Here is a 20,801-nt window from a genome sequence, read left to right as displayed (position 1 = left end):
ATTGATCAGGCTGCATTGATGGCAATGGTGAGGCTGCAGATGGGCACTGACCCTTATTTTGCTTCAAAGTTCCATATATAAAATTTAAGTTTTTTTCCTGAAACTTCCCTCTTAAAATGAATGTGCGTGTTATACGCCTGTGCGTGTTATACGCCGATAAATACGGTATTATTATTTGTATAATCATCTTCTTTTTAAACGCTCCCTTCCCCAGTTTCCACCCCCTCATCACCAAGCTAATGACATTTACCCCCCCAAAAAACTTTCTATTTTCATTACATAAGTTATCCAATGATGTCATCAGTAGGTCTCTGTGTTTCTCTGTGAAATGCAAGGCAGATCATAACTTGTAGGAGGGTCTGACAGGGTGCCTTACATAGCACCCTGCCCCAGAAAGTACTCTTTTCAAGCCCACAGCCCTGATGCAAGCAATAGGCTGGCTCTTGGGAGAGGTTATGCAAATTACTCAAGGTATCACCTAAATGTGTGTGTGTGTGTGTGTGTGTGTGTGTGACTAAACCCCTTGCTGCAGCTTCTAATGTACACTGGGGTTGATTTACTAAAACTGGAGAGTACAAAATCTGGTGCAGCTGTGCATAGAAACCAGTCAGCTTCCAGTTTTTTTTTTCTTTTTGTCAAAGCTTAATTGAACAAGCTGAAGTTAGAAGCTGATTGGATACCATGCACAGCTTCTCCAGATTTTGCACTCTCCAGTTTTAGTACATCAACCCCTCTGTGAGATTTCCCTTACATCTTATCCCGGAGAATCAACTGGAGATGAGAGGAAGTCTCAGTGCTTCTTAACTTTATCCGAGTCACGGACCCCATTTGAGAATCTTATGAAAGCTTTGGACCACCGCCCCAGAAATATTTACATAAACACAAATTTTCATACAATGACTGTATGTACTTTATTTTATTTGATTGCCTCATACATAAATGACATACACTAAATTTGACTAAAGTAAACAGTCTTAACAAAAAAACTCACTCCTTTTTCATGCAAAAAGTTATATCCACTCATAAAAATGAGATACAATCATCTTGTGTAAATTAAACAAATTAATTCTGCTCAAATCTACCAGTCCTGCCATTTCTTCTAGTTGTGCAAAGAATTATGATCCAAATGTTAATGGTATATATGGTTCAGCAACAAGTCAAGAGATGCTTAGCAATCGGTGCTATAAGCAGTGGTAGAGTGCGTTTTTCTTTACTTTTTTCCAGTAGGAAACCATTGATTGGGACAAGGAGGAGGGTTTTATAGTAAATGTAAATATTTTTTAACGGACCCCCTGAAACCCATCCATGGACCACAGGTTAAGAGCCCCTGCTCTAAATTTCCCTATTAGAGAGTTGCCATAAGAATAGATGTCCCAGTTGGAAGGTTTTCGCTCTCTTTATAATCTGTAGGGACCTTAACGTGGAGCTAAACTCAATGATTCATCGGTTTCCCAAAACAGTTCCTTTCAATGCATGCCTTAAATGATAAGTGTCACAGTTGCCGGTGTGCTTATGTCAGCCCCCAAACTTTTAAGCCCCCAAATGGCTGATGTCATATTTGATTACATGTGCACCACCATGCCAACTGCAGGTCAAATAGAGGCTTAGATTGTAGCTTCCTTGGCTATAAAGAATATGAGGAGACTTTAGTTCTGCTTTACTCAGCTCTATATTAGATGTATTATAACCATGTATCTATTTGAAAGTTTCTAGAAACAATCTATTTTCCTCTTTTTGAAGCTGCATCCATGGAAGTGGGAGACAGACCAGGAGTTTTCTGTATGCCTCTGATGTTGTTGATGCATTGCTGACAATCCTAAAGGTTGGGAAGGCTGGAGAAATTTACAACATTGGTTCAAGTTTTGAAATATCTGTATCACAGCTTGCTAGAGAATTAATCCAAATGGTAAGTCAAAAGTCATTACTGTTTTTTTTATTTTTTGTTATATATTTTATTCATATAACTGTTCTTGTGTTTTTTTTTTTTTTTTTTTTTCCTTTTTTCTGCTTAATCGGATATATTTTTATAAACTTTAGACAGGTGTTCTGGGCTTCCTCTTTTCTCTTTATAACCCTGTTTGACCATATTCTTTGCCTTTCCTTTTCCAACTGTTCCAAAAAAAGTGAATTTATAAATATAAAAAAAAGAACACAGTGACACTATAGTATTCCCCTTCTCCTCTCCCTTAGCAGCTACATAAAGGGATGTGTAGGTGGAGGAGCTTGTTAACCACTGATGATTAGACACTCACAGGTAAGGCGCCTTTCACACGGACGGCTATTCTGCCGCAGTTAAAAGCATGTTTTTTTCCTGTGGAGTTCCAGACTCCAGGCACTGCGATCAGCTGCATTTGCACAGTGCGATTAGCTGCGGTCGCGTTTGGCTGCGGTTTGCCATTTCCATGGCAACCCGACAGGGTGCCGACTCGCACTGTTTGGTATGAATCTTGAGGGGGAACTCCACGCCAAATTTTAAATAAAAAAATGGCGTGGGTTCCCCCCCAGGGGCATACCAGGCTTTTCGGTCTGGTATGGATTTTAAGAGAAACCCATACGCCTATAAAACGGCGTGGGGTCCCCCCCACAATCCATACCAGACCCTTATCCGAGCACGCAGCCCGGTCGGTCAGGAAAGGGGGTGGGGACGGGCGAGCGCCCCCCCCCCCCTCCTGAGCCGTACCAGGCCGCATGCCCTCAACATGGGAGGTGGGTGCTTTGAGGGAGGAGGCACCCTGCGGCCCCCCCACCCCAAAGCACCTTGTCCCCATGTTGATGAGGACAAGGGCCTCTTCCCGACAACCCTGGCCGTTGGTTGTCTGCGGACGGGGGGCTTATCGGAATCCGGGAGCCCCCTTTAATAAGGGGGCCCCCAGATCCCGGCCCCCCACCCTATGTGAATGAGTATGGGGTACATGGTACCCCTACCCATTCACCTAGGGAAAAAGTGTCAATAAAAAAAACACTACACAGATTTTTAAAGTAATTTATTAGACAGCTCCGGGGGTCTTCTTCCGGCTCCGGGGGTCTTCTTCCGGCTCCGGGGGTCTTCTTCCGGCTCCGGGGGTCTTCTTCCGGCTCCGGGGGTCTTCTTCCGGCTTCGGGGGTCTTCTTCCGGCTTCGGGGGTCTTCTTCCGGCTTCGGGGGTCCTCTTCCGGCTTTGGGGGTCCTCTTCCGGCTTTGGGGGTCCTCTTCCGGCTTTGGGGGTCTTCTTCCGACTTCGGGGGTCTCTCCAGTTCTCTGCGCTCTCCAGGTCTTCTGCCGGGCTCCTCCGCTATCTTCTGCTCTTTTGCCGCTCTTTTGCTATAGCGGAGGAGCCTGTCTGCTGCCTTCTTCCTTCTTCTCTTCTTCTGATGTTGACACAACGCTCCCTCCGGCTGGAATGCACTCTGGGCGCTCCGCTCTGACTTATATAGGTGGTGACCCCGCCCCCTTATGTCGTCACAGTCCCTGGGCATGCTGGGACTGTGACGTTTTAGGGGGCGTGGCCATCGGGTGATGACCACGCCCCCTAAACCGTCACAGTCCCAGCATGCCCAGGGACTGTGACGGCATAAGGGGGAGGGGTCACCGCCTAAATAAGTCAGAGCGGAGTGCTCAGAGTGCATTCCAGCCGGAGAGAGCGTCGTGTCAACATCAGAAGAAGAGAAGAGGGAAGAAGGCAGAAGGCAGCAGACCGGGCTCCTCCGCTATAGCAAAAGAGCGGCAAAAGAGCAGAAGATAGCAGAAGAGCCCGGCAGAAGACCCGGAGAGCGAGGAGAAGAACCGGAAAGACCCCCGAAGTCGGAAGAGGACCCCCCGAAGCTGGAAGAAGATCCCCAGAGCTGTCTAATAAATTACTTTAAAAATCTGTGTAGTGTTTTTTTTTTATTGACACTTTTGTCCCTAGGTGAATGGGTAGGGGTACCATGTACCCCATACTCATTCACATAGGGTGGTGCGCCGGGATCTGGGGGCCCCCTTAATAAAGGGGGCTCCCGGATTCCGATAAGCCCTCCGCCCGCAGACCCCGACAACCAACGGCCAGGGTTGTCGGGAAGAGGCCCCCTCCCCCAAAGCACCCACCCCCCATGTTGAGGGCATGCAGCCTGGTACGGCTCAGGAGGGGGGGGGGGGTGTGGCGCTCGCCCGTCCCCACCCCCTTTCCTGACCGACCGGGCTGCGTGCTCAGATAAGGGTCTGGTATGGATTTTGGGGGGGGCCCACGCCGTTTTTTCGGCGTAGGGGTTCCTCTTAAAATCCATGCCAGACCGAAGGGCCTGGTATGCCCCTGGGGGAGAACCCACGCCATTTTTTATTTAAAATTTGGCGTGGAGTTCCCCCTCAAGATTCATACCAAACAGTGCCGGGCATTGGCGGGGATCCGAGTCAGATCCCCGTGCTTGTCGCTCATTGGGAAAGGAAAAATAATTTTTCCTATCCCGATGAGCAGCTCGGCGCTGTTATCCGCAGATGACACAGTGCACTGCGAATACCTGCGGTTATGTGCGGATAGCTGCAATAGCTCCTGGACGCAGTCAATTCTATTTTTTCTATCCGCACAGAACCGCATGTATCTAATTCGCAGCTAAACGCAGTGTGTGAATGGGGCCATAGGAAAGCATTGTGTGCTTTTAGCTGCGGTAGAAAATTAGAAAATCCGCAGCTAAAAGCACCATTCTATCCGTCCGTGTGAAAGGGGCCTTAGGAGAGGGCTGTAATGTACAAGAAAAGAAGGATGGGATTTATTTAAAGAAAACCTGCCATGCCATCAGAGAAATGTATAGGTTTGCTGGCTTGTCCGTGTGAAAACACCAGGGATTGTTATACTGTTTTCGATACTTTGATTTATTGACTTAGAACAAATCTGGAGATGAGCAATTGTGATTTTTCCACATCGTTGCTATATGCATGACACAGCTAGGCAACCAGCAGGTAATTGACTGTGTTCAAGTCCACTGTGTCACTGTGAAGATTCCAGGCATAGGATTTTCACAGGACCTCGCAAATTGCCAAAATCTGCAAAAAATGATTCTGGAAAGTTTAAAGTTTCGTATTCAAATGGATCAAGGTAAAACTATATCTTATATTTTAACTGAAATGGCATAATGAAGTTCTATGTTCTTCCCTAAAGCTGAAAAATGTTATAAATGTATTATTTTTGTGTGTGAGAGGTTATAAATCCTATCGCTCCTATAGGTTTTTTAATGCCCGTGTATATTCTAGATTGAATTTTTATTTTTTTTTCCTCTAGAAGGGGGTTTCTATAGAAATGAACAGCAAGTGCACTGTTCTTCTTCCTTTTTTTTTTTCTTTGAAATGCCTGGAGCTGCATTTTTTCTTTACTGGGAATATGTATTATGAGCTTCACTGAAGATCCATGAATTTCATTATGATCTCTTGTCATGTATGAGAAAACCACATTACAACACTTTTGAGCAGGTGATAGTTATATATTGCTAATGACCTGCTGACTGAAGCTGCTGTCTAAAATATTCAATATTTCAAGGGCAGAAAACCTCTGTATGCGCAGGAATATTGCCTTGTGAGCGATGGTGGAGAAATCTAGTACTGAAGAAGAGGTTTACAGAGTACATTGGTCACATATGATCATCTGATATAGTGTTTTTTTCTTTTCTTTTTTTTGTTTTGTTTTTTGCCTTTTCAAGATTCAACATACATCTTCAGAAACAGAAACCGAATACTGGATGGATTATGTGAATGACAGGTAATGTGTTTTTAACTGCTATTGGTTAAAAAGAGAAGTATGGGAAGAACAAACTGTTATACTCCCCTAGATGGATGCAGTATCGCTCCTATGCTGCATCTGTCCCCCGCCGGCTCTGCAGTGGGAACTGAGCGACCATACACAACTGATCACTCAATTCTCTCCCTCCACTCTAACCAGAGATCAGTGACTGTCAGTCAGCGGCTCTCTGCTCTGCCCCTCCAGGGCTCACTGGAGGGCTGGGATGTGGGAGGGGCTGGCTCAGGCTTTCAGTGTATTGTTGAGCCAGGTACCGGTCCAGGCATTTGGGTGGATCCTGACCCTATGGTCTAGATTAGCCTTTCTCAAGCTTTTCAACATAGAGGAACCCCTGAAATAACTTTCTGGTCTCGGGGAACCCCTGCTGAAAATTGCTGTAGCTACAGCTCATGATACATTAGTATGATGGTCAGTGGGAAGAATGCTCCTTACACTTGTGGTCATTGGGCAGAATTACCCCCTTACAGATAGCTAAAAAGATGAATGGTGTCAATGGGAACTTATCTGAGAGGTAGGATTTGCTCATTGCTCGAGGAACCCCTAGCAACATCTGGAGGAACCCTAGATTTCCATGGAACCCTGATCTCGATCTTTTCAGAGCAAGGACCGGGTAAGTCAGATCAAATGAGAGCAGGCTTTAGGCCACTGTCAGTTGGAAATGGGTGACAGGAGTGCGGAACGACCTGCACTCCTGTGAGCTACAGGAGGAGTATAGCCAAAATAGCTTTGGCTATACTTCTCCTTTTAAATTGTGGACATTTTTCATTTTTTTCTATTCATATGCTAGTTTTAAATTTAGACATCAGGTAAATTTGGTTCTTCTTTTTGCAGGCCGGTCAATGACCTTCGATATGCAATGAATTCAGAAAAAATGCACAGTTTAGGGTGGAGGCCTAAAGTACATTGGAAAGAAGGCATTGAACGCACAGGTATGTTCTTTAGTTGTACTCTTTTTAAATAACCTGATTTTAGCTAGCCAGATTTGGGTAATGTCTAAATGATATTTTAAAAGATTATCCCCATGAAGAACGTTTTTTACTTAAAGCGGAGTTCTGACTAAAAAAAAAAAAATTTAAAAGTCAGCAGCTACAAATACTGCAGCGGCTGACTTTTAATTAACGGACACCTACCTGTCCCAGAGTCCAGCGATGCGGGGGAACGAAGTCCCACTCATCTCTCCCCCCCCGCTGTGACTGGCCGGGCAATCATCTGGGACCTGTGACGTGTCCCAGATGATTGCCGAGAGGGAGAGGGGAGAGGGGATCTTCTTTCCAGCACCGCAGTGCCCTAGGAGGAAGTGGGAGCTGGAACCCTCTAAAAAAGAGGGCTTCCACCCCCCCACCCCCCCCTAAATAAAAATGACATGCCAAATGTGGCATGTCAGGGGGTCACCTTCCCTTAAAGCGGAAGTTCCATTTTTGGGTGGAACTCCGCTTTTAAACAACTCCCATCTAAAAAATTCACTCTTTCAGAGAAATTACAACCTTCCTATTGTTTTTATGGGCCACCTGAGTTGTTCGTTGGGTTTGATGCATGTTTAATGTGCATTAAAAGCCCTTTAAAAATGTTCTCTAAGTACCTTTATGTACATTTGATGCATGTAAAAGGCGCTGTTGTGAACAAGGCATAACATTCCACAAACCTGCTGCAAATATGTACTGACTCATGGTGCCTTACCATAGAACTGAGTAGAAGGCGTTGAGATGCTTCAACTTTTTCCAAATCCACGAGAAGCTTCATTTTTGAAACGCAGCAATACGACGCAAACGCTTCATGTTTTTGATAATGTGAACAGAACTGTGTGCTGTCCATGTTAGCAATTGCAGGTCACCACAAATTCCTGCTTTTAATGCCAGTATGAACAGGGCCTTACTGCCATGACTTTTTTTTTTTTTTTTTATTCTATTCTTGTTTCATAAAAGTTTTAATTAAAAAATAAATAAATAAATAAAAAATAAAAACAGAAATGGGATTGTATTTTTACACACTGATATTTTCAATATAAGTTTTTTTCAGTAACCCTTATATGAGAGCTGCTGTTTCTAACCTCCTTCTGTAAATGCTAGTTGCTTGGCTGTATGCTGATCCAGTTAGGTCAGTCATTTCTAAGAATCTAATCCTGGAATAAATGTGTAGATCAGGAGTGACACTAAAGTCACAAAGTCCAATCTGGCTCAGCATCTCAAGGTATAAGGCTGCATTCACACCTGAGTGTTTCAAAGTTGCGCATTTTTGCCGCGTTTTTTTTTTTTAACCGTGTTTTTACCGTGATTTTGTTCAGGTCACCAATGTAAAAGGCAAACGCCTGTAATCTGCCCCAAAGAAGCTCATGTTCTTATTTGAGCTGAGGGCGTTTTTCAGACGTTTTGCTTCAGGTGACAAAACACTCAGATGTGAACAGATGCCATTGAAATGAATGGGATTTTGCTTGTTGGGCGTATTTCAGGCGTTTTTATGAGCTGAAAATGCTCAGGTGTGAATGCAGCCTAAAAGTGGCAACCAGTCTACTACAACCCCTGGCAAAAATTATGGAATCACTGGTCCCTGAGGATGTTCCTTCAGTTGTTTATTGTTGTAGAAAAAAAGCAGATCACAGACATGGCCAAAAACTAAAGGCATTTCAAATGGTAACTTTCTGGCTTTAAGAAACACTAAAAGAAATCAAGAAAAATAATTGTGGTGGCCAGTAACAGTTAGATTTATAGAACAAGCACAGGGAATAAATTATGGAATCACTCAATTCTGAGGAAAAAAATATGGAATCATGAAAAACAAACAAACAAAATAACACTCCAACACATCACTAGTACTTTGTTCCACCACCTGTGGCTTTTATAACTGCTTGCAGTCTCTGAGGCATTGACTTAATGAGTGATAAACAGTACTCTTCATCAATCTGGCTCCAGCCTTCTCTGATTGCTGTTGCCAAATCATCTTTGCAGGTTGGAGCCTTGTCATGGACCATTTTCTTTAACTTCCACCACAGATTTTCAATTGGATTGAGATCCGGACTGCTTGAACTTTTGTTTGGTGCCGTTCCAATGAGATTTATGCAGACGACTGTCTGAAGAAAACATGCAAATTTTCACAGTCAATTATGATATGGGTCTGCATGTCAGGTAAAGGCACTGGGGAGATGGTTGTCATTAAATCTTTAATAAATGCACAGGTTTACATTGAAATTTTGGACACTTTTCTTATCACATCTATTGAAAGGATGTTTGGGGATGATGAAATCATTTATCAAGATGATAATGCATCTTGCCATAGAGCAAAAACTGTGAAAAAATTCCTTGAAGAAAGACACATAAGGTCAATGTCATGGCCTGCAAACAGTCCGGATCTCAATCCAATTGAAAATCTGTGGTGGAAGTTAAAGAAAATGGTCCATGACAAGGCTCCAACCTGCAAAGATGATTTGGCAACAACAATCAGAGGAGGCTGGAGCCAGATTGATGAAGAGTACTGTTTATCACTCATTAAGTCAATGCCTCAGAGACTGCAAGCAGTTAAAGCCACAGGTGGTGGAACAAAGTATTAGTGATGTGTTGGAGTGTTATTTTGTTTGTTTGTTTTTCATGATTCCATATTTTTTTCCTCAGAATTGAGTGATTCCATAATTTATTCCCTGTGCTTGTTCTATAAATCTAACTGTTACTGGCCACAACAATTATTTTTCTTGATTTCTTTTAGTGTTTCTTAAAGCCAGAAAGTTGCCATTTCAAATGCCTTTAGTTTTTGGCCAGGTCTGTGATCTGCTTTTTTTCTACAACATTAAACAACTGAAGGGACATCCTCAGGGACTGGTGATTCCATAATTTTTGCCAGGGGTTGTACATTCAGTAGGTGCAGAGCAATGGCAGCTTACATATTGATTTCAGGACAGGTTTCCCTTCATTTTGACCTGACAAATGTTCTGGTATAAAATGTGCTGAAAAGCTAATATAACCACAATAAAATTGGTATACTGTTTCCTTTTTCTTTTTCACAGTTGCATGGTACAAAAATAATTTCCATAACTGGAAGAATGCTGAGCATGCATTGGAGGCATTTTGTTGACATACAAAGCGAAGACTTTTTGGAGAGAACGGCAGATTGTGGGAACAAAAAAAAAATAGTAATATAATTCCTCTCCTGAACAAAACAAACCTTAACAAAGTATTACATTCAAGAATTTTAATGTAAACTTAAATACATTTTTTTTATTTTTATTTTTTTTGCCACCTTTACACAGTGACCTCATCAGATGAGTTTGATACTCAGATAAAGAAATTCCCTAGAAGAAGCTAGAGTCAGCTGGCATTTACTGGTTACTCAAACCATCAATGGGGTAAATTTACTAAAACTGGTGCAGTCAGAATCTGGTGCGGCTGCATACGGTAGCCAATCGGCTTCCAACTTCAGGTTGTTAAATTAAAGGGGTTGTAAACCCTCGAGGTTTTTCACCTTCGTGCATTCTATGCACGAAGGTGAAAAACCTTTTGTGCTGCAGCTGCCCACCAGACCACCCATTTTTCTTACCTAAACCCGATCGTTCCAGCGATGGGGATGAGCACAGCAGCTCCAGCCTCTGTCGCAGGTCCTCATTGGATAGGTTGATAGCAGTGGGAGCCATTGTCTCCCGCTGCTGTCAATCAAATCCAGTGACAGGTGAGCCGCGGGGTGGGGCCGAGTCCTACTGTCTGTGTCAATGGGTGCAGCAGCAGGACTCAGGAGCACGCCCGTACGAGTGCCCCCCTGGAAGGCGGCTCTCCGTGGGGGCACTCGAGAAGAAGAGTACCGCCAGGGCACCCCAGAAGAGGAGGATCAGGGCCACTCGTGCAAAACCCTTGCACAGAGAAGGGAAGTATAAGATGTTTGTTATTTAAAAAAAAAAACAAAGCTTTACAATCACTTTAAGCTTTGACAATTAAAACCTGGAAGCAGATTGGTTTCTGTGCAGAGCTGCACCAGTTTTCGCACCATGCAGTTTTAGTAAATAACCCCCAGTGTGTGCACCAATATGTAGAGAAGTTCTAGGATGCCCTTTTTGTAGATGGAACAGCGGAATGAACACCATTCCATAAAGGCGCTTCTCTAGGATATGTTGGCTAAATAAATTTAGTTGATAAATATGTTTAAATTTAGGTTTCTAAATGTCTGAATACAATTTTATTAAATCATGATAATGCTGTCCTATTTATACATCATGCACTTTATTACCTCTGAAAAGTGAAGTATATAACATATGTAGATATGTTAATTTATAATGATTGCAATGTTACAATATATTCCTTGGTTGTAATTTATTGTGAGGCAAACAATTGAATACCACATTGGCATGCCGGGAGACACCAGTGTCTTTCTATTGCTTACACTAAAATAATGGAAGTGGTTTTCGATTCGCAATGATAATTTCATTAAATGATTTGAGTAGTAGAATGGTTGTCCAACACCATTTCTCTTTCCCCTGTTTATATGTGACTCCTCCATATAGCAGAGCTGCATTTACTACATGTGCTACTTCCTAGAATGGTAAAGCAAACCCGTCACTAATGGAAGTAAAATGAAACTAAGCCCAGCCTGTAATAGAAGATGTAAACTTTCCTTTCTGGCGGTCAGTGTCCTGTTATATTACACAGGTGATGACCATAACCACTGTGAGCAACGGGAGCAGGTATCTGACATGCCCAGAAGTGTCAGAGACTGGCTGGAGATCTGCAACTACACAATTTTAAGACACAGTATGCTTAAAGTTTCCACTTTTCACAAAAGTTAAAAAGTTTCCACTTTTGCAGCCAAATTTGGATAACCCTACATAGTATAACTTTTAGAAAAATATATTAAAAAAAAATATTTTATTTTTTTTCAAATAATAAAAAAATTTTTTTTATATTAAATCTAGCTAGCTTTTCCCTTCTATGGAATGTTAAGGAGGAGGCTGGATAGGTACGTTTACCAAAATCAACCCTTTATGTGCTGGCAGATTTGGCTGCAAAGGTAGAATATCTATCTATCTATCTATCTATCTATCTATCTATCTATCTATCTATCTATCTATCTATCTATCTATCTATCTATCTATCTATCTATCTATCTATCTATCTATCTATCTTATTCTCTTCTATTTCACATACACTATATATACTTTTCTTTTACAGACTGCACGTAGTTTCATTTCCTCTTAGTAATTGGCCCTGGACACAATCTTTATCCAGGACCGATCATCTGTCCCTAACCCTAGGTAACCTGCTCAATGCGCAGTTGCCTGCGGACAGATGCGCCCGCTGTCAGGCTGTCCTTCATTTGTGCAGGCTTCCTGGTCACATATACCTGTGATTCCTGTGGCAGGAAAGTGCTGTTCATTCGTAATCATTTGTATGAACAAAGCCTAATGCATAGCAAGCAACAGTGCCGGATATATCTGGCTGGAAAATTATATACTTATTACAGTCCTGAGGAAAATATGCTTTCTTTTTTACTTTTTATAAATGAATAACCTCTTTATTAAATTTTGAACAAAGGAGAAATGTTTAAACTGTCTGTTTTTATATTTGGGCAACGTTTATTTAGTGTGCCAGTTAAAAACATTTTATTGTGACATAATAAAAAAATATATATTTTTATACATGCCATATGGCTTATTTTTATTTTACTGTATTTATACTTTGTCAAAATCCTTCTCAGGCAAGTATCAAAGAAAATTAAAATGGTACTAAACAAATATGCTTATTTTCCAAAAATAACCCATACACATCCCCTACCTAATGGCACTGTATTCTATTTTTCATTAACCTTCTTGTTGGCCGTACGCATGTATGCAGCCTCTTGGCGGGTGGGCTTTAACACTAAGAGGCCCTATGTAAACACATTATTGTGCTGAGTGCACCCAGCACAGTAACCGGTGGGTACCGGAAAGCTCCCGATGAATTCTTGTGATCGGGAGCTTTTTGATCATGGGACCGCTGTGACTGCCAATCACAGCAGTCACATGATCAGAATGTCCACCTCCCGGCATTTAGAACCTTTTTAAAGGTCCAGGAGGTGGCCGCGGGTGAAGGGGATAAATAGTTTCTAAGTCTAGGTTCACAGTTGTACAGGTCAGGAATGTTTGCAAAATCACGCACATTCCCAACCGATAGGCAAAGTGCACTGCTCTTTAGCAGACCTGCAGGAGTGCCATTATTTCTTAATGGCATCCCCCACACATTGGGAAATGCAGATCGTGTTCACACGGGCCAAATAGCATGGTGCTGATCAATTTGAGAAAAAGTGATGGGACTTTTTTCCCTGCATTCCTGTGGGTAGGGCAGCCCATTGAAATTAATGTGTGAACCTAGCATTACTGTGTTTTTTTTTTTTTTTTTTTTTTTCTTTTTCTGCCTCCTTGTAAGATCCTCTGTGAGCTCCCAAACATCTCCTACCCTACCCTCCACATCCATTTATTGGGAATGATCAATGCACGTTAGTTGTGGTCTCATGCACTGCTCAATGCACACTGCAAATTCTATAATCCAGAAGCATCATTTCTAGTTAATTTTGGGAGTAAGCAAAAGAGGGTGGCTTCTTCCCCACATACAGTGGGACCATGGAGAACACACATAGGCCCTTCAACAGAAAGTTGGATTGCAGCAGCTAAAAAAAAAAAAAAGTACCTTCTATTGCTCTCAGCCTCCTCTAAATTTCTAAATTCCTTCTTTTTTTTTTTTTTTTTTTTTAATTTTTTTTAGTTAAAGCAGAGTTCCGCCCATTTCTGTGTTTATTAAAAGTCAGTTGCTACAAAAAGTGTAGCTGCTGACTTTTAATAAACAGACACACACCTGTCCCACAGTCCAGCGATGCGGCCGCCCAAAGCCTTGCTTCTCTCCTTCCCTCGGCGCTAGCATTGCAAGTGTAGACACCCAGCTGTGACAGCTTGCGGCTTCACAGCCGGGTGCGCAAGACGCGCTGCGGGCTCTGCATAACCGGGCAATCTTCTGGGACCTGTGACGTGTCCCAGAAGATTGCAGGAAGGGAGGGGGAGAGGAGAACTTCCGCTCGGAAGTGGGAGCTAGGTACCTGTCAAAACTAGGTACCCACTCCCCCAAAAAAATGACGTGCCAAATGTGGCATGTCAAGGGGTCAGTAGTCCTTAAAGCGGAAGTTTTGAGTGGAATTCCGCTTTAAGAATACATACTTTTGAATAGATTTTTTTTAAACCAAAATTTTGTGTCACTTTAAACATAATATAATGGATGCAACATCTTTTTTCAAAGTGGATTTCATTTGACTGATTTACAACTGAACTTTTTAAATAAAAAATCAGGTTAATTCCTTCCAGGAGCATCAAAACAGTATATGTTACAAAACCTAGTCTGCTTAGTCTGTCCCCTGCCAGCATGCAGCAGAAAAGGACTTGCTCTTTGTGGAGAAGCAGTGGTCTTTCTGCAGAGCTTCAGTGCTCACAATCAGAATGTCGGACTCCACAATGCATGTGTTGGACCTCTGCAATGAGACCAGGGGTCTTACTGCAGCTTCTGGCAGTTAACAGCATATTCTTTTTAGGCTATGACTACTTTTAGAAAATTAAAGTCTAAAGACATTTCGTTTTTAGCTTTGGATAGCGTAGGAAGGGATTAGAGCGCCTGTCAGTTTTTATTAAAGCCTTTAGCCAAGCCCTTGAGAAATCTGGTTCCGGCACAACGCATAAGGCGGGAATGACATCATCACGCGGGCAGGAGTGAGTTCGCGATATTGGAAGATTGGATCTGGTGCTAATGTTTGTGATGCGGTTTTAAAGGTTGTAAATGTGAGTGCAATATTTGAAGCTTTATTAATAAAGAACACAGTGTTTAGCAGTGTACACTATTATTGGTTTATGCTTTCTCTTGGGTGCCTGCTTCTGTGAGATTGATGAATATTGGGACAAGCAAGTCTGGAGAGGAGCAATTACAGTGGATTTATCAAACAAGCTTGGCTGACCTCCTATTTTTGATAGAGGGGTCCTAGAGTTGGGGTGAGCAGACACCCATGAGATAGGATGAAGGGCACTCGGGTGCATTATTTCTGGATTAAGTTTGATTAAAAAAAAGTCCACATGGATTTGGAGATTGCATGAAGACTGCACGGTGTATGGGACGTTTTGATTTATGAATTGTGTATAGGAGAGTTTTTCATTACACAGTGTTAGTATTATGCACTTATATATGAAATCCAGTGGTTTTTATTTATTACTTTGGTGGTATGAAAATGTTTGAATTTGCTTTGTGATTTATTTTCACATTTGTACTTGTATTTGAGCACTTGTCACTTTATAATAGCACTTCACTATTTATATGATATATTTATTTTGTTAGTTCTTATTGCTACCTGTTAGGCTCGATTCACAGTAATGCATTTTTTGATGCATTTTTCAGAAATGCAAGGAATCTTTTTAACATGGGTTCCTATGAAAAACATTCACATCAATGCATTTTTGTGCCTCTGCGTTTTTGGAAAGGGTCGGGGACTTTTTTTCCCACAAAATGCAGCGTTTTGCATGTAATAGACTTCAATGGACCCGCATTCAAAGTTACCGCAGTTTTACCGCGATTTGAGTTTTTTTTTGGGGTAGGGGGGTTTGTTCTTTTTTACACTGTATATAGCTGGTTGCTAAGGAGAGGGCTTCTTCTTCCTCCAGGCTTCTCCTGCTTCTTCCTCTGGTCTTCTTCTTCTTTCTACTATCTTCTTTGTCCGGTCTTCTTCCTCCACCGCTGCTCCCGCCGACAACCCCCCTCTGGTGCTGCGTCCTGCTGATTTGTTCGTGCCGATGTCAAGCATTTCTTAGATAACTATGGGGCATGGCCATCAGGTGATGTAATTCGGAGGCCCCACCCCCTTGTGACTTCACCGCCTGAGGCATGATGGGTTCATTATGTCACGAGGGGGTGGGGCCTCTGGATTACGTCATCCGATGGCCACGCCCCATAGTTATCTAAGAAATGCTTGACATCGGTGTGGACAGATCAGTGGGACGCAGCATCGGAAGAGGGTCATCGGCGGGAGCGGCGGCGGAGGAAGAACAACACCTGACAAAAAATATAGGAGAAGACAGCAGGAAGAAGACCGTGAGAAGCCTGGAGGAGAAGACATTTTTAATAAAGGACTTGTCAAAAACTGTCTATTTTCTTTTGTCTCACTACACTTCTTTTTTTTTTTTTTTGTTTGGTGAATGGGTAAGGGATACAATGTACCCGATATCCATTCACATAGGGGGTGAGGCCAGGATCTGGGGGCACCCTTGTTAAAGGGGGCTTCCAGATTCCAATAAACCCCCCCCGCCCCCGACAACCAATGGCCAGAGTTGTTGGGAAGAGGCCCCTCAACATGGGGCAAGGTGCTTTGGGGTGGGGGGGCCGCAGAGACCCCCTCATGTTGAGAGGGACTGGTATGGTTCAGGAGGGGGGTGCTCGCTCGTCCCCTCCCTTTCCTGACCTGAAAGGCTGCATGCTTGGATAAGGGCCTGGTATTAATTTTGGGGTGGACCCCATGCCCTTTTTATTTTTTCAATTTCGGTGTGTCCATCCGAATCCATACTAGACCCAAGGGCCTGGTATGGACCCCACGCTGGGGTTTTTTTTTTTGTTTTGTTTTGTTTTTTCATGATTTTTTATTAGCCAACAATTTTTTTAAAATTTTTTTTCATTTAGCTGTCAGCAGGGAAGCGGACTCATCGGTCAGCTGATGACTCATCGGTTGTTAGGGACGCGGCGGCCAGCTTTCCGGCCCCCTCCTTGGCAACCAGCTATATACAGTGTAAAAAACTTGGCAAGCACTGCAGAAACGCTCAAAAGCAACATGCATAGATGAGAATAGAGCCTTAGGGAGATTCACCCTCTCTGTTAGTCCAGTTTACCATAATCACTGGAAGTGAAAGTAAAAGAAAATCCCAAATGTTCGGGTTGTCCCCAGAACAGGAATTGTGGGGATATTTTCCAATGGGGATGTTGGTTCTGGTGACAATCAGGGATTCCCTCACTTCCTGTCGTGACTATAGGACAGGAAATGGGAAATTTCCCCAGTGGGACACAGATGGCAAAAAAAAATTCTACAAGGGTTATAACCCTCCCTTACTCTATCCAAAATGGAAAAAAAAAAAAAAAGTTTGCCCTTGGTTACACTTTAAATTAGCTGTAAGACATTGAACATTTTTTGTTATGATGTACCTGGATTGTATTTACCTGACTTAAACTGGAGCTTCAACTGGGCTTTACAGAGAATGTCACAAGACAAATTATGGGACTCGCATATTCAACTTTGTATTCTGTTAATGGTGTGGCATAAAATGCCTACTATTATCTATCTTATAAATGCTCATTATTTTCTCAACAGCCCCACCCCAGACAATTAATGCGGTGACTGCTACCTCAATGTGCTCCTCATTCTTTAACATCTTTTGTCTTGACTTTCTGTCTTCCTAGAGTTAAATCCAAAAATGACAGCACCGATATTTTCATTGGTCTTGAATCATCTCTGACATCTGCTCTGTGTCAGTGCTGACTAAAGGTTTCTGTAGACACCCAGAACGATGAGAGCAGTGACCAGTCAGAGATCTACTTGTCCTCATTAGAACTGTGTGCAGAACATGTACCGTTTTAACCTGGAGAAAATAGAACAATCACTGACAGCATATGTGGCTTGGAGAAATATCTTCATATACAATAATGAGCACTTTTAATGTTTAGAAGTGTTCTTTGTCCTCCTGTAGGTGACCCTTACACTACATTCTTAAGTAATTAAGTTATTTAGGGCCTATACAGCCCTACTAAATCTGCCCATACACTTAGATTTTCTTTTTAGCTCAGTGCAGATGGACAAATCTTCTACTACTCCTATTATATTCTGACAGCTGACAAAATACCCAAACAGCTGCATCTCATTGGATGCAGCTACTGGTTGACCAAAATATTTCCATCCACTCCTTCAAATTTTTTAATCAAAGGAATATTGGGTTGTATGGTGGGTATAGGGCCACTGAGAGCAATTTTTTTTTTCTGGTTCCTCGGGAACTGGCCAGCTTTAAGAAGAACTCCAGCTTTTCCTCCCCCGAAATAACAGATGTATTGTGCATGTAAATGAATCACAACCCCAGTGTCTGATTGTGTGAAACTTGCCTCCTCGCTGTATACAGCAAGTTTCTATGTCTGGGATGTCATTCCTCCTGGTTGAATTTCAAAGTTCTCAAACTTCCTGTTTCCTTCTTTTTCCAGTCCTGATCCTACATATCCCATGATCCTTTGAGCCTCTGTAGCTTCAGGGTGGGCTATGGGAGCCACTTGTACCAGTGCTGGAAGTCTTGCATCATACCAAAGAATAATGTCTTACTGCAAGGCTACAGAGAAAGGGCTATGGGAGGTTATTATGAAGGTATTTCCTTCATATGGAAATTAATCCGATCACAGAGAGCAGGGCTCTGATAGGTGGTGCCTGTTCACACTTGTCGCACATATTTAACTGGGCAGGATTGAATTCTAATTGTGATCCATTGAATCCTGCCCAGCAGCAGCACAGCTAGCTTTCAGAACAGGCTATGTATGAAGGAGTTTCCTTCTTGAATAATGCTGTAATCTGTGAAATGGGACTTGGGATGTTTGGACTCTTTCTGTAGGTGGGATTGAATGCTAACTAGGATATATTCAGTCCCACCCACCATCAGAGCTGTGAAGGAAGTTACATCATTTTCAGAGTCTGAAAGACTACATAGGGGAGTGTTATAAACTCTAGCTGCTGCAGGAAGTGGCTGTGGAAGGTACAGAGTCTTTCAGCAGGATATACAGAGTGTCACATGATACAAAGACACAACTAAACCCAGAATATCAGAGGATCTGTAGACAACAGAGCAACGTGGTAAAGAGCTATGATCTATGCTGGGATTGATCATTCCATTCAGTTCTTGTGAAAAGAAAGTTGAACTTCAGCTTTTAAGTTGCATTCACCATTCCAAGATGAACTTGCCACAGTCTGCTTTCTTCTTTGTTCAAGAGAATCTATAATCTCCACACTATACACATACAAAATAGCTGAAATGTACATTACACGCTGTAGATCATGAGGAACCTGCAAAAATCCAGCCTCCATGTGTAAATTCTGAAAAGGTGTTCTTTAATTTTTTGACTATAAAGCTCAGTTAAAAAAAAAAAAAAAAAAAAAAAAAGCTGTACTGAGCTCTTTCAAGCTGCAGTGTGCAAGAGGCCTAAATTTGCAAGTCAGGATAATTAGTTTTGTTTTACACCTGTAGTTATCTATATTTTACTCCAAAGCACTTGGTGATCTTAAACACATACTGTTTAATTTACATTGTCCCTTCTATTTCTGTATGTAGATGATGGCACTGTAATTATTTTAATATATTAAAAAAAACACCAAATACCTTTTACCTAATCAATATACAGCTGTTACATGACCCAGCTCTTTCCCAGCCTGGCTGCAGGGAAACATAAGCAGGAGGAGCTTCTGGTCCTCTGCTACTGGTCACATGTTCAAAATTAGAAAAATAGCCTTTGGGTTACAGAGTAAAAATAAATCATTAATATCTATATTGTCAAAAGTATTGGCATCCTAGTCTTAGTCTGTAGGGTTCAATATTGAGTTGACCCACCTTTTACAGCTATAACAGCTTCAACTCTTCTGGGAAGGCTGTCCACAAGGTTTAGGAGAGTCTCTATAGGAATGTTTGACCATTGTTCCAGAAGTGCATTTGTGAGGTCAGGCACTTATGTTGCATGAGAAGGCCTGGCTCGCAGTCTCCGCTCTTATTCATCCCAAGGGTGTTCTATCAGGACTCTGTGCTGGCCAGTCAATTTTCTCCACCTCAAACTCACTCATGCATGTCTATCCCCAAACTGTTACCACAAAGTTGAGAGCATGAAATTGTCCAAAATGTCTGGGTATGCCGACACCTCAAGGCTACTTTCACGCGGGTTGGGGGGGGGGGGGGGTAGCGGTAAAGCTCCGCTAATTTTAGCAGAGCTTTTCTCAGGCGCTTCAGCAGTGGTGCCCACTGATTTCAATGGCAGGGGAGGTGGAGGAGCGGTGTACGCTCCCCCACCGCCCCAAAGATGCTGCTTGCGGGACTTTTTCTAAGATCCTGCAAGCGCACCGCCCCAGTGTGAAAGCACTCGGGCTCTTACACTGGGGCTGCACGAGAGGCGTTTTTCAGGCGCCTGAAAAATGCCCCAGTGTGAAAGTGGTCTAAGAGTTCCCTTCACTGGAACCAAGGGGCCAAGCCCAACCCCTGAAAAACAACCCCACACTATAATCCCCCTCCACCAAATTATTTGGACCCGTGCACAAAGCAAGTTCTATAAAGACCTGGATGAGCAAGTTTGGGGTGGAGTAACATGACTGACCTTCACAGAGTCCTGACTTCAACCCGATGGAACACCTTTGGGATCTATTAGAGCAGAGAATGCGAACAGGCTTTCTCGTCCAACATCAGTACCTGACCTCACAAATGCGCTTCTGGAAGAATGGTCAAACATTCCCATAGACACACTCTTAATGCTTGTGGACAGCCTTCCCAGAAGATTTGAAGCTGTTATAGCTGCAAAGGGTGGGCCAACTCAATATTGAACCTTATGGACTAAGACTAGGAAGCCATTAACGTGTGTGTGTGTATAAAAAGGCAGGCGTCTCAATACTTTTGACAATATAGTGTATATTTAAAATCAAATCTTTGTTTTTTGGCAATAACATGGTGTGTGTGGATTTCTGCCCCTCCAGCCTGTGTCTTAGAACAACAGGGAGGTGAAGCCTCTATCAATCTACATGTAATATCCTGCCCCATTGTGTTTATCTGGTTAGGGCATGGAGGAAGAGGGAGGGAGTGGGCTGTTGTGCACCACTGTGTATACGCCCGCATGTGTGACTCTATAGTCAGATGTGATACGGAGAAAATGCTCAGCTTAGAAACTCAGTGAAAATTGAGCATGTGCAGAGCTGGCAACGCTGCTCTGCAAAATCCCCAACTCCAGTGGGGACATGTTTAAAAGAGGGACATAGAAAGCAGCAGAATCAACCAGGATTTTTGCAGAATACAGAAAATGAATCTCCTAGTGACTGA

General features: G+C 42.7%; 1 protein-coding gene across 1 annotated transcript in view; it reads left to right on the top strand.

The window, feature by feature from the left end:
- TGDS (TDP-glucose 4,6-dehydratase) overlaps positions 1–12,355 on the top strand; it is a 49,778-nt gene extending 37,423 nt beyond the window's left edge. Inside the window, exons 9-12 of the mRNA XM_073614374.1 lie at positions 1,741–1,906; positions 5,646–5,704; positions 6,575–6,672; positions 9,735–12,355. Of these exons, the coding sequence (XP_073470475.1) occupies positions 1,741–1,906; positions 5,646–5,704; positions 6,575–6,672; positions 9,735–9,802 (391 nt within the window). The 3' untranslated portion in view covers positions 9,803–12,355. The remainder of the gene's footprint in view (positions 1–1,740; positions 1,907–5,645; positions 5,705–6,574; positions 6,673–9,734) is intronic.
- The last annotated feature ends 8,446 nt before the right edge of the window (positions 12,356–20,801 follow it).

The sequence above is a fragment of the Aquarana catesbeiana genome, linkage group LG02, assembly GCF_042186555.1.
Source record: "Aquarana catesbeiana isolate 2022-GZ linkage group LG02, ASM4218655v1, whole genome shotgun sequence".
Lineage (NCBI taxonomy): Eukaryota > Metazoa > Chordata > Amphibia > Anura > Ranidae > Aquarana > Aquarana catesbeiana.
The sequence above is the reverse complement of the archived record's forward strand: the minus strand, read 5'-3'. Positions and strand labels throughout refer to the sequence as shown.